Below are 13,759 nucleotides of genomic sequence, written 5' to 3' on the forward strand. Positions count from 1 at the left end.
CAGATGGGAACGAAGCTGGGCTCGTGGGGTAGACGTCGAGGGATGGCAGTGAGAGACACGTGTCAGGTGTGGGCCACCGCAGGGGTGACTGGACGAGGTGGCGGGGGTGTAAGCCCATGAAAGGGGTCACCTCAAGCTGAGGAGACGTCACATTAGAAAGGCGTCACAGCAGCTGGCACTTGGCTTTTACAGGCTCTGCTCCTGTGTGCTTTAGTTGTATTTTTTCAGATTATTTATTGAGGTTTTTCAGGACCTGAACCTCCATTTTAATAGCTGATTTTGGTGGGTTATGCAGATTCTGCACTGCACTTTTTGGAACCCTTTGTTTGGTTCAAATCGAAGCCCTCATGCACTTTGCAGCTGCTCTCGACTGTATGTGTCCTCATGGCACCTTGTCATCGACAGCTCCAGGTTCAAGGACCGTGTGGCCGCTGACGCCTTTTGTAACGATTTGGGTGTGCAGCGTCACCGTGCTGCTCTATAATTAGTTAAAAGCAGAGACAGAGAGGGAGAGCATTGTGGGCTTTCAGCTTAAGTGGGCAACTTCAGAAAGACACACCCTGTGGTCTGAAGATCAAAGGTAACCAACTGACTAACAGCAGAACAAGACGAGGCTCAGAGGCAGAAGACCAACACATACCTGTCACAAAACGTACGACTCAGATCACAGCCATCAGAGTTAAGGACGTACTGAACTAAACTAGTGGCTGCCCACCAAGTGCCCACTCTACTCTGGCACACTCTGTGTCAAGATCTGTGAGTTCACCTTCACATGGACAGCCTCTGAGACCACTTATTACAATACAGGACCACCCAAGCCTACCTGAGCAACCTCATTAAGTGGAGCAGACCAATGAGTCTGCTGGGATGACTGGCCTGTCCTCGTCCAAACTGTCGTAATGCACTGATGGGAGAAGGCTGACACCTTGAGAGCCCTGAAGAAGCTCATGGGACAGGTGGGCTATCAGCTAAACAAGCGAGCGACAAATGGACTCAATGGGCTCCTCTCGCTTGTTATATTTCTTATGTTCAGACCCTGACTGGGATATTCAGCACATGCAGATGCCTGCAGCTGGTGCCCCTGGCAGAGAGATGCCCCCCTCTGCCCCTTACACTCAAACTCGGGGTCTTCCAGTGGAGCCAAAGGAGAATTTGCTGAGCTGAAGTCCTGCAGCTACTGGGGGTGCTGAGGTTCTGACTTTACTTTCTATTCATCCACCCAGCAATTATCCAACCCGCTATATCCTAACTACAGGGTCACGGGGGTCTGCCGGAGCCAATCCCAGCCAGCACAGGGCGCAAGGCAGGAAACAAACCCGGGCAGAGTGCCAGCCCACCGCAGGCCTTCACTTTCTACTTTCCCTCAAATCCCTTCTTTAATTCTTTGTTCCGTCTTTTTGTATTTTTTGTAATCTTGTGTTCCCTGCTATGAACCTACTGGGGCCTTCAGGTGTGACCTAAGGGGGTCCGGTCTAAAGTGCCTGTGGGCCTCAGTTCAGTGCCGAGGTCTTATTTAGCTTTCCCGCTTGTGTTCTCATTCCTGGATTCCTTAAATCCATTTTCTTGTTTGATTCTCCGTTTTTTTTACGCTTCCTCTTGCCTTTGTTGTTTTGTTTTTGTATTTTTTTTGATTATTTTGGACTTTGAGTGTCTTTGCTTTCACCTTTCCTTTTAAAATCATACATTTGTGACTTCTTGGACCTTTTTTTGTTATATTGTCTTTTACAGTTCTGAATTCTTATTATTTTCAACTCCAGGGTTTTCACGACTCCCCTCTCCCATCTTGACTTGGCAGTCTTTGGCCGCTTCCGTTGTGCTTGTGAGGCCCACTGTGTGGAGTTCAAGGCCTGATTTCTAAAAGGTGACGCCTACGCCAGCACAGACGGAGGACGAGCCGCAGAGAGGAGGAGTGTGGCCATTCCTCACCGGAGACCCCAGGTCAGCTTGGGGTGCATTTAAATTGGGCAGAACTACACAGACAGCCGGGGAGAAGACAAGCAATTCGACCTTAAGAATCACCAGGATAAGATGCCAACCCAACAAGCTTGGGGGGCTCAAGGGTCTCCTCTCATTGTCACACGTCTTATGCTCACATTCATCTTGTGTATTTCTTTCCAGTCTGCTCATTATTTATGCGCTGTGAGTGACTGGTCATGTGACCCGACTTGTCACTTCAATGACGTCACCAGATGCTCTGGTATGAATGTGACTGCAGCACAAACAGAAACTGTCCTTCAGTGGGTCCCCAGGTTCATTGTGAGTGACTGGAAAGAGCAGGAGATAACAACAAGTCATCGTCAGGTGACACCAGGAGCTGAAAATGATGTCAAGCAAACCAACACAACATCCAGGAAATACGTGATGAAGTAAGCAAGCGTCTTCACATGGCGAGCTGTGCTTTCAAGGAGGACACTTAAGGGCGCCTGTCCTGGCATCGCCAGTGCAAAGAAACCACACGTGACTGGACTGACATTGCTGGCATCCAAAGACACCATTCGGGAATCGGTCAGAGAGGAATTGACACAGTTCCTTTGTTAGACAACACCGCGTGTAGACGAAAGTGTGACAAGGAGGTCACGGACCACTTACTAGAGCTGGTGTGCCACGTTTGTCGATGTCAGATTTATTTGACAAGGGACATTCATTGAGGAGCTTCTGTTCTCCAAAGAAACTGGTGGGGGGACGACAGGTCAGAACATTTGTGACATTTTGGATGGTTTCATGCAGGCTGGTCTCATTGCTTGGGGGGTCTGTAAGGACAAGCAAGGCGGAGTCGTCACTTTAATAAAAACCAAAGCTCCGTAATGTCAAAGGTACGCGCTTCACGCGTCACCTGGCTGGCTGTTGTTAAAATAACCAAAGTGTGCCCCCTCAAGCACAGACTGTTGGCCAAACTCTACAGTGACACCAATGCCAACTTTGAAGTCTTCTGCTCCCTCCTGATGTCTGGTGGCTCTCGTTGGGTGATTTCTCAACTACACAAAGAGCTGCGTGAATGGCTCCCATCTGAGACCTGCCAACTTGCTGATGGGCTCTCAAGCTTGTGCCCGTCCATTTAAACAGGCTGAGGGCCGCCATCACTTGCATGATAAGGTTCAAGTAATCGTACAAGAAATCAAACTGTGGGAGAGAAAGCTAAACGAACCAAATACAGAAATGTTCCTCCACCAGGAACCTGGAATGTCCAGTGCCACTGTAGATGACGTCTAATGGTGTCACATCTGAAGGGATATTATTCTCCAGAGCCGGTCAACTGTCATTTAAATTGGGTCAGGAATCCATTTTCAAATAACAACTGATGACGAGAGTCTACTTTTGAGATCACAGGAGGAGTTCATTGAGATGGTCAGTGCTGGAAGTTTGGAAATGAAATCCTCTGACGTTCTCTAGTCAGAATTTCAGGGCAATGGGACAAACAGATACCCAGGTGGCTTTGTGTGTGAGAGGTCCATCCACACCAAAACTGCTAAAATAGGAGCGCGTCTACATGGGGGGAATGGTGTGCGATTGTCACTTAGACGTCTGCAACCTACGGTGCAAGAAGATCCTCTGCATGGGCCAGGCTGGGCGAGTCTGATGTTTAGGTGTGAGTGACGCTCGCTGGTGTCAACGTCCTGTCAAATGTTTGTTTGGTGCTCATTTATTACAAGGAGGGCATTTACTGTACATGCGCTTTAATATCCTGGTTATTCAGTGAAGCCCTGCCGTGTCAGAGATGATCTAAGACTCGTAGATGTGTCGGCCATCTAAACCCTCAAGCAGGTTACACTTCAGGATTCAGGACACGTCCACTGCCGTCCGTCAGACTCATGGAGGTCGATGAGGTCGTTTCGTGACGCTGGAGTGTCCTGCCATAAGTGGACTCACACATGCAAACGGGGGTCCTTAAGAGTTCAGCTCAGTGCCCTAACTGGTTTTGTGTGCGCACATCAACACTCTCATCGTCTTAAACAGGCAGTAAGTGGGTAGGTAAGTAGGGGGTCCACAGTCTGAGGCAAGTCACGGCCACACAAGCTAGGCATTGTAAATGACGCTTACCTGAATTTGTAGTGCTGCTCTGAGCGTTTTGAAGAAGATCAGCTGTAAAACAAACAGACAAACCAGTGAGTGCACAGCATGGGACCAGCAATCCCACACCAGGTGTAGTCAGGGTCCAAAAGTCGAGGAAACCCCAAGAACTCACCCACTCCAACTCCTCGGCACATCCGAAATGAACGACTGCATTTAGAGGGCAGTTCCTGCCACTGATCAGTAGGTGGCCCCACCTCTTGGGGGACCACCCAAAACACAAAGACAGTTTGTACGCGCAGGCAAAACCACAAACAAAGAAAGATACGCATTATCAGCCTACAAAGGATTACAAATGAACAAAAGAGACATCAAACATCCCCTTCTCGACTACGCATCCCTCCTGAGAGGTTGGACTCAGACTTGGGGGTCTTAGAATAAGTGAGTACCTGTCCTGATTTGCAGGGCACACAAAACTCACAAAAAGGTTCAGCTGGAAAACTAGGCCTCAGGATTTAAATGGGATGTCGAAACAAACTCTTAAAGAGGCTTGGGGCCTACGCTCAGAAGAGGTAACACAACTTGAAGAGGGAGAGGAGAACCCTGAGAAACCCCGGCCTCAGTGAACACAAGAGTCCGTCCTATAATAGGAAACAGAAATGACGAAAAACTGGAGCAAGAACACAATGCAATAAAATAGCAAAAATGTAGACAATGAAGTAAACAAGAAGTCCATCAGAAATCAGAAGGCAAGAAAAAAGGCCTTAAACCAGAAATGAAATCAAAAAGCACAACCAGGGGCTGAACTGGAGGAACGGGCGGCTGCCTCAGCACTGGACAGAGGGCGGCAGGGGGTCCTCAGTGCCAGTGTCGCCCAACCAGCCCTTTGGGTGGAATATCAAGAGCCTGCCATTAATAAAATAAGCATGCAAATCAAAAATATAAGAACCAAACCAAAGAAAAACTACAATAGAGAAAAACAACCAAGAATACTCAAGAAAAGGTGACCAGACGTAAGAAATGAAAACAGAGAGACGGGGGTCCTAACTGAACCAGAACACAAAATGGAGGAGACTGACTGAGAGGGGCTGTCTGTAATCTCAAGACTTACGTGTTTTAGTGCTGGTCTTCTGAGTAGCACACTCTGTAAAGAAAAAGAACAAAAAACAAGGTGGGAGATTTTCATAAAGGTCTCAAAATAGGACAAATGTGCAGAGAAGACCACCAACCCCATCCCAGGCCCCTCTCTGTCCCTTTGCTGTTTTTGTGTGCAGTTTCTCTTGCTTATCGTCCCCCGTTTTGGCTCAGTGTCTTCTTTTAGTGCTTTGCTCCCAGTTTGTCACTCACGTTGAGGGGACGCTTGACCAGGGGGCTACAAACACTACGGTGTGAAATTTTGTACAAAAATTGAGAAATGTCTTTATTTGTCACTTAGACAGAGCAAATGTCATATTAGTGTAATATCATTGATAAGAATACCAATGCTTCGATGTTTAAGACCCCCTTGAGGACTCTTTAGGACTGAATCTCTGTAATTTTATGACAGGGTCAGAGGAACTGCCTCAAACCAGTTTGGCAAGTGCGACAGAAATAAATGTTCTTGTTGTTAGGGATTGGTTTGAATGAGAGGCCATTCTGTAGCACGACGCCCTATTGATGTGAGGATTCGGACAGCAAATGTAGAAATTTGGTTGCTTTCCATGAACTGAAAAGAAGACCCCACTGAGAAGCACAGCTTGGCAGACATATTGAGGCAGGCATGTGGCCTGTCCTGAAGAAAGCCATAAAATAAAGAGTTACAAATATAATCAATAATACATTATTTAAGTTGTAACTTAACCCCTGCTTGCCTTTTACTCTATGTAATTGCCTGATGCTATAGATGAGAAGTTATAACCTACAATAGCTTATAAACAGTGGTAAGTCTGTGAGATTTGAGGCATTCTGACAAAGGCTACACATTAATAATACAAAAGAGGAAAGTAGAGGAATAGAGAACTCTACCAAGACAAAACAATTGGCGTAGTCAGCAGGACTTTGGGGTAACCATGTTATGCACCCTGTTTGCAATACTGTTTTCATGTATATGTGTGTGTATGTATGTGAATTGTAGGGCACCCAGTGTACAAATGCAGTGGAGGTAAAACATTGTTTGCTTAATAAAAGGTATATAAGCAGGAAAGTGTTGAGACTTCATGTGTGTCACAAGGTTAGTGCTGGTGGTAGTGGCTCCTTATCTGGAGTGCTAGGGAGTTCTCTGCAATGCACAGAATCCACTTGAGCTCCATATGTGCAAAGCATTGAATTATTCAACTCTAAATGATATATCGAGCGCATCTCTCTCGTTTAATATTGTCCAAAATGTTTCCAGGACAAAATCCAACCTGCAAATGTTGAAATCAAGCTCCAGCCTCACTGGGCCAAATGTTCTGGGCCTGCGCCAAATTAACATAATTCTGGACCAAAATCTTTAAATGCCAGCCTTGGTGTGCCAATCCCTCCTAATCCAGTCACAGCTGTGTCTGGTGGGCTGACAGAGGGGCTTAAGGCGGAGAAGAACAAACAAACTGTGATGGCCTTCACTTCACTATTAACACACGGACTTGTCTCGCTCAACTAGAAGAATCCTAACCCCCTTTGTTAAGTCAGCAGGTCACTGATGTTATCTACTGTTTGAAATTGGAGAAAATCAAATTCTTACTTAGAGGATCTGTGCAGAACTTTTTCAAAGCCTGGCAGGATCTCATCAATAATATTTTAGAATAAGCATTTAAATTGAGGAGGCCATTTATCTTTATTCATTTGTTAATTTATCTCTGTACTTATTATTACCAGCTTTAAGTTTTACACTGCTGGCCTGGCTCTCTTTCTCAGGTGGATTTGCTTCAAACCTTTTTTTTTTTGTTGTTTCTTTTTCTTGTAAAACTTGAGTTATGTGTATGGAATATTATTTGATTTTAATAAAATCAATTAAATTAAAAAAAAATGTAGAGCTAGGGAGTGACGGGCAGCACATGCATCATTCATATGGCACTGACTCAGTTAGGAGTGTGTATTTATCTATGTGTATGTTTGCTTGAAGGGGAAAAAGTAGGCCAGCCCATAACGAATTTTGCAAATTGTATTAGAATAGCATTGTGGACTTAGAAATGCCTAAATTCAAATTAAAGCAGCCATCTTCCAATGGAGTGGCAGAGGCAAGCAGGCTAAAGCTAGGAAATGGAAACCTGTAGTGCAGGTAGAGAAAGCAGAAGCTGAGCTGCCATAAAATAGAAAGGAGGCTGGAAGGGTTAAAATCAGGAAAACAGAGATCAGGTATAAAGAAGACAGCTGCTGTTATAAGAGCTTTACTGTCCTGTATTATTGGTAATAAGGAAGACGAGTATGAGAAAGCAAATAGCAAAGTGGATGAAAGTGAAAATGGAATGTGGTGTGAATGTCTGCGTTCTGAGAGATGTAACAGCTGGCATGAAACATGTGAAGTGTTGGCATGTAGAGCATCCAATGCTAAAGTGGAAAGCAGAGAAAGCAGGGGGGAAAAAAGGAGTGTAGACCGTCCATAGTGAAAGTTAGGGCAGTAGTAACAGGATGGGAGTGGCACCCTAAAACATGGGTGGGTGACGTACCTGCGACAGAGGAGAGCCCAGATAAAGAGTGGGAAACGTGGGAAGGAAGGGAAAACAGAAAGGTGTTTCCTTCAATTATTCTCCACTGAACCACAATCTCCAGGTGATTCTGAGGTCTGTCCAGAAAAGACAAAGACATGAAGAAGAACTGGAGAGACAGCAAGAAAAAGACACTTACTGGGGTTTAAGTGAGTAACAAGTCCACAATTGTACACTAATAGGACGAGTCACAATAACTAGAGTTTAAAAAAAAAACTGCAGCAAATTTATATTCGAAGGCGTGAAATCTGAACAAACCAGCTAGGAATGTTAAAAATAAGGACATTCATTTGTGTGGAACCTGGATATTAATGAATTCATTGGGATAATTAATACAATTAATACTCGTTTTAAGGAAAGGTTTCACTGAGCAAATGGGTGAAAAGTTTCAAAAGAGCAGGTGCAACTGGTAAAGTTTCAAGTCACATGGGCGCTGATGTTCAGGTAAAGTCTGGTTAAGAAAACACGAAAGCTCTGCTGAGATTGCCAGCTGTGGGACAGGCAGAGGACCAGTGGGCCAATTCTGAACCGAGGTGTTTAGCACAGCAAGTATGCGTAATGGTGAGCAAACAACTCTGGGGTGGCCTGCAGGGGGAATGATGAGAGCTGCATAGCTATGATGTCTCGTGGTGGTGATGCCAGCCTAAACTGGTAAAGGCTGATGGCAGTCAAGAGTTACACCAAAAGCACAAGAGGCAACTAAGTCAACCCCAATTGTGTGAAGAGGGGCCACAAATGTTGGTTTGTGAACAGTTAATGCAGTGGCACATGTGCTCTCACTTGGGCGGAGGTGGTTGGCACTGGCACCTGTGGTATGTTACCTTTCAAATTTTGAAGTTAATAGTAGAGCTTTTATGAATAGTTTAGGACAGGGGTCCAACTAACATTTACACACAGGATTAATGTAGTTTAGGTCAGCGGTTCTCAAACTGTGCTGCACGCCCCCCTAGGGGGGCACAAATGTTGCCATATATGAAGTAATTTCACTATTCGTAGAGAAATTTTAAACTTGTAGCGGTGTATCAGCAGCAAAAAATATAGGAATAAAATTTATTAGGGTTTCAAAAAAACATTAGGGGGGGGCTCGATTAAAACTGTTATGAAAACTCAGGTGGCAAAAACTTAAAGGTTGAGAAAGACTGGTTTAGGTGAACAAAAGAAATTCACACAATAGACGTAAATGTCAGTGGCCTAGCTGAGTGGAAGGTGTGGACTTGTCTCATTTGGAGCCACCAGACTGAAAACAGCTAAAGGAACAGATGAAGCCAATCAAGGAAGATAAAAGACATCAGGAGCGCATCCAAGTTCTTCTGATTGTCTCGAAATAAAGAAGATACGTAATGGACAAATGGTCACGGACAACTTTGAACACTGGGAAAGCAATCACGGCAAAGCAAAACACAAGTTGTGCAACAGACTCCTGAAACAATTAAGACTGTTTAATTATATTATAAAGACATTGTACAAAAGGTTTATCACAGGTGGAGTGTTGTGGTGTGACATTGTGTATATAAGATGATCGATATTTTGTATGTCTTTATTTGTAACTTAGACAAAGCAAATGTAATATTAGTCTTATATCATTGATAAAAACTGCAATGGTTTGATGTATAAGAACCCCCCGGACCTCCCCCACCCTTCACCTCTCTTAAGGGCTGAGTCTTTGTAATTTTACGACAGGGTCAGCTGAAGACCCTCAAACCAGTTTGGCCAGTGATTCTCTGCAGGACCCTCTCAATCAACTCCCACAGGAAAGCCAGATCACCTAATTAGCAGGCATCAGCTCAACAAATGGTTTGGGGGGGGCAGGTGTGAAGGGTCTTGTGTGCCCCCATTGGACTGAAGTACGGCTGTTTGTGACTGGTTTGAATCAGAGGCAGCACGACACCCTATTGTTTTAAGGATCTGGACAGCAAATGTAGAAATTCGGTTGCTTTACCCGTAACTCTCTCCCTCCCTCTGTCTCACACACGACGTCTCAACTGAAAAGAAGACCCCACTGAGAAGCACAACTCGACAGACATATTGAGACAGGCATGAGGCCTGGTCTGAAGAAAGCTGACTTAACTCGAGACGTTTAAAGTAACTGCCAGTCTGTGTGCCACCTGAAACTACACATCAGCATTTATCAGGTGGTATGGATGCCAGTGTTTACTTGTACTTTGCTTATTGTTATTATTTTATGGATATCATCAATCATACATTAATAAAGTGTAACTTAACGCCTGCTTGTCGTCTACTCTAAGTAATTACCTGAGGTTAGAGATGTAGAAGTGAAGGTGAGGAGAAGTTCTAAAGTCCAACACCTGATAAACGGTGGCACGTCTATGGGATGTGAGGCATCCTGGCAAAGGCGACACAACAAAGAATACGGAAGAGGAAAGCAGAGTCACAGAGGACTCCACCGAGACCATACAAGTGGGCTTCGCTTTAATTCGCTTTCTTTTCACACTGCCTTTGGGCCTCTTTTAAGTTAAGTTTTGGTTTTAGGGGTCTAAAAAGTTTACAGTTTCCATTTTCTGGCTTTTTGACTTCTATAAAATGTATTATTACTTGTGTCACGTTTCTCCTCTTTCTCTGTTTTTGAATCTTTTGTTTCAAAATAATTGAATTTCATCCCTCATTATATTGAGTCAGTTAGTCATTTACAGTCCTGATCAGGGTCACGGTTGTTGGAGGCCATCCCAGCCAGCAGGGGGCGTAAGGCAGGAAGAAACACAGTCCATCACAGGGCTTTATATGTTTATTTCAATTGTGTGCCCCTTTGATTTTTTCTTTTGACATATTTTACTTCCAAATGTTGTGCCTTTTCTTGAATTTTCTCTATTTGAATCACGGGTATCCCCTGAGACACAAGGCTTCAATTTACGAGTTTCATGATTACAAAAGGCTTCACTGTTTTGGCAGCACGAGAATCAGTGTGAGCTGAGCAGGCGAGTCCTTTAACCTCGCAGCTTGGGTGTCCGTCACCCGAGGGACTTTGAAGTGCCACAGGGGATGAGGACTTCTGTGACCAACACACACAAAAGAGCCAATGTGGTGCCAAAGATCTCCATGTTCTGACTGTACGTCTAAGTGAATAATAAAGGACATTAAAATTCCTGCCATACAAACCGCAGTCCTGAATCAAACGTTATTCTTAAGAGCTTCATTTTGAAACATGACCCATTATGAAGCCTTAACAAATTCAGTGAATGTGGCTGCTAGTGACATGTTGCTGTGCTCGTGTTTTCTGTTGTACCCCCAACATTTACTGCACACAGGCTGGGGCTCATTGGGGTCGGGTTTGTAGAAAGAGCCCCCCGATGGCCGAGTGTAAGAGAGCAGTGTGAGTTGATAACTGATGTGGAAGTCTTTATTTGCAAGCTGGACAAACCCGTCTTCTACCCCCAGAGTTTGATTGATGAGGTGAGCACCAGACTGGTGGCTTGAGGTGTCTCATTAGTGAATGGTGAAGGAAATGTCCTGGAGGTCTACGTGTGTGTGTGTGTGTGTTTGTGTGTGCGTGTCAGGAGCTGCAGAGGGACAATAGAGACAGGGAGGTCTGCAATGGCACAATAGACACAGGGAGGTCTACAGGGAGGTCTGCAATGGCACAATAGAGACAGGGAGGTCTGCATGGCACAGTAGAGACAGGGAGGTCTACATGGCACAATAGAGACAGGGAGGTCTGCAATGGCACAATAGAGACAGGGAGGTCTGCAATGGCACAATAGACACAGGGAGGTGTACAATGGCGTGCTCTCTCATTTTTCATCTTGCCATGAAGAGAAGACCACCTTCCTCTCTCTTGCCATCTTCAGCATGATGAGCCAACTGAGCAGCCATACTGAGCCAGGCGTGTGGCCCACTTCAATACTCCATTCAAAGGCCATGCGGTAACAAAGACCAAGCCGGACTGAAGAAAACCTGCAAGCCGTCTATGGCCTGAGGGCCAGGCTGTAATGGTGTCATTGTCACACTTGTGTTTGGACATGTTATCTACAATTCTTGATTAAGCGTCCAGCTCCTTCTCCTGCTTGTCCCATTACTCTGTCTAATTGGCGGAGGTTACAGATAAAGAAGGGCAGGGTGAGGAGGTGCCGAGCGCAACGTGTACGGGATTGTAGGAACGTCTCCATAATAAAGATAGCAAAGAGAGTCAGAGGGTCACCCAGGACTTCCCCCTTTTATACTCCTCATCATCGAGACTTTACCAGAATGTGTCCAATCCCGTACACGTAGCACTCACTTTACACCCCGCCCCACAACTCCCCCTTTTCAGTGTCAGATTTCACAGCTGCCCACCAGCAGGGCCTTAGCGACTTGTCCTCGGATGTGCGACTTCATTACAAGATGGAGGTTTTGCACCTACATGGCCAGCATTGCCAGGGAGCCCAGCGGCCCAACCCGGCGGACATGGAGGACACGCAGGAGGCACCCCAGCTGGTAAGCCCACAAGGTGAGGTTGTTGTGGGTGTCCCGGGCTCAAATGAAGTTTTCTTTAATGTAAAGTTTTGAATATTTTCGTAGTTATTTTTATGTTTCTTTGTATTCATGGCATGTTATGGTTTGTATTATTATTGGGTTCATTTCTTTTTTTTTATTATGTTAATAACAGATGCTTTTGCTTTAATTATCCACCCCACTCCCAAAGAGGCGGGGCCACCTGATGATGTGGCTGGGGGTGTGGCCGCAGCAGTATAAAAGGCGGAGCTTTGGCATTGTCATGCTGCTCTGTGTTCTTGTGAATTTCGAGCCCGGCTCTTCTGTCAGGTGCTGTACTTTTACTCCTTGGTCCTTGCCTTGGGTTTTGAGTTCTTTAAAGAAATTCTTTTATTTATAAAGAAGGTTTCTTTTGTTATTTTGGGCTCGAGCTTTGCCGGTGATCCTCCTGCTTCTCTTAGTATCCATTAGTATTTATTTTTTTTTTTTGGACTTTAAGACTTGTGACCCACACCGGGGCTGTGAAGACCTGCCTGTTGACTTTTGAGTCAGGCTGTCTGTGGTGAGGCCTAACCTGGATAGACAGACTCAGGTGAGGGGGTGGCCTGGTATGTGGATTTTTTGAAGCCTACAGCCCTTTTTGTCCTCCCTTGTGGCGGGAAGTCACGACTGAGGTGACAGCACAACACAATGCCCTCCCTCCTAAGACATGGCCCCTTAAGGTTTACCTCGAACTTGTAGGTTGACTATGTAGGATGAGCCACCGTACTCCAGCTCGTACTGTCCAGCGTCAGTGTTTGTGACATTTTGTATGCCACAACGCAGTGTCTTTCCATCTCCCATTTTGCACAGATGTATCTTGTGTCCTTCAGGCACTGGCTCTGAACAGAGTGGCACTTCGCTATGATTTTTGTTATACACAATGTCATCGGTGTTGTAGTAGATGACCATCATATCGTCCAGAAAGCCACTAGTAGTGAACATCAGTAGTGCTGTTGTGTGACTGCAGACTTGCACATCTGAAATGACAAGAAAGCAGAGCAGGACGTTACAAACCTCTGAGCTGCTGGCCTCACAAAGACTCGACAGCACACAATTTCATTTTCTCCTTAAATATTAATCATCAGATTAAAGATATGGGCGCCGCCTGCCAGGCAGGAGCAATTGTCTTCTTACTGAACCCACAAATCCATTTTATGAACCCACTAGCTGGCCTAAACCAAACCTCAGCTGGGACTCCAGTGTGCCCACCCAGGTGCCCTGACACCCCAGGATAAAAGCCACACGGGGGGCATGCAGGCTCCACAAAGCCCAGAGGGTGGTGGGCACTGTGCCACAACACAGCACACCCTTACAGTCTGCTTTAGCAGCTTAGGGTCACTGAGGACGGAGCCAAAGCTCAACGCTGGACCGCCACTCTGGAGTCTCACACACGTTCACATGGGGACAGTTTAGAGCTGCCTGAAGGAAAACCAAACGTTATTAAGAGGGCATCAGAACGGCTCCTCATCTCATAAGGCTCTTTAATACCCGCACATGTGATGGCTTAGGCTAAGACGCTGCCAGTCGTGTATAATGAAGCCTGAGGCAGTGACGGTGCTCCTGTGGCCATCAGGCATGTAGTGTGACATCCCCAGTGCCTGAGTCTGTGAGCTCACACG

The 13,759-nt window shown here is 45.6% G+C and overlaps 1 protein-coding gene across 2 annotated transcripts in view; it reads right to left on the reverse strand.

Annotated features, from left to right (window-relative positions):
* Window positions 1-13,759, reverse strand: part of LOC120540145 — a 34,532-nt gene that overhangs the window by 12,889 nt on the left and 7,884 nt on the right. For both annotated transcript variants that reach the window (XM_039770658.1, XM_039770657.1), the window contains exons 3-5: window positions 12,827-13,117; window positions 5,120-5,152; window positions 4,039-4,080 (exon numbers count right to left, since the gene is read on the reverse strand). In XM_039770658.1, the coding sequence (XP_039626592.1) occupies window positions 4,039-4,080; window positions 5,120-5,152; window positions 12,827-13,117 (366 nt within the window). The remainder of the gene's footprint in view (window positions 1-4,038; window positions 4,081-5,119; window positions 5,153-12,826; window positions 13,118-13,759) is intronic.

The sequence above is a fragment of the Polypterus senegalus genome, chromosome 12 (genome assembly GCF_016835505.1).
Source record: "Polypterus senegalus isolate Bchr_013 chromosome 12, ASM1683550v1, whole genome shotgun sequence".
Taxonomy (NCBI): domain Eukaryota; kingdom Metazoa; phylum Chordata; class Cladistia; order Polypteriformes; family Polypteridae; genus Polypterus; species Polypterus senegalus.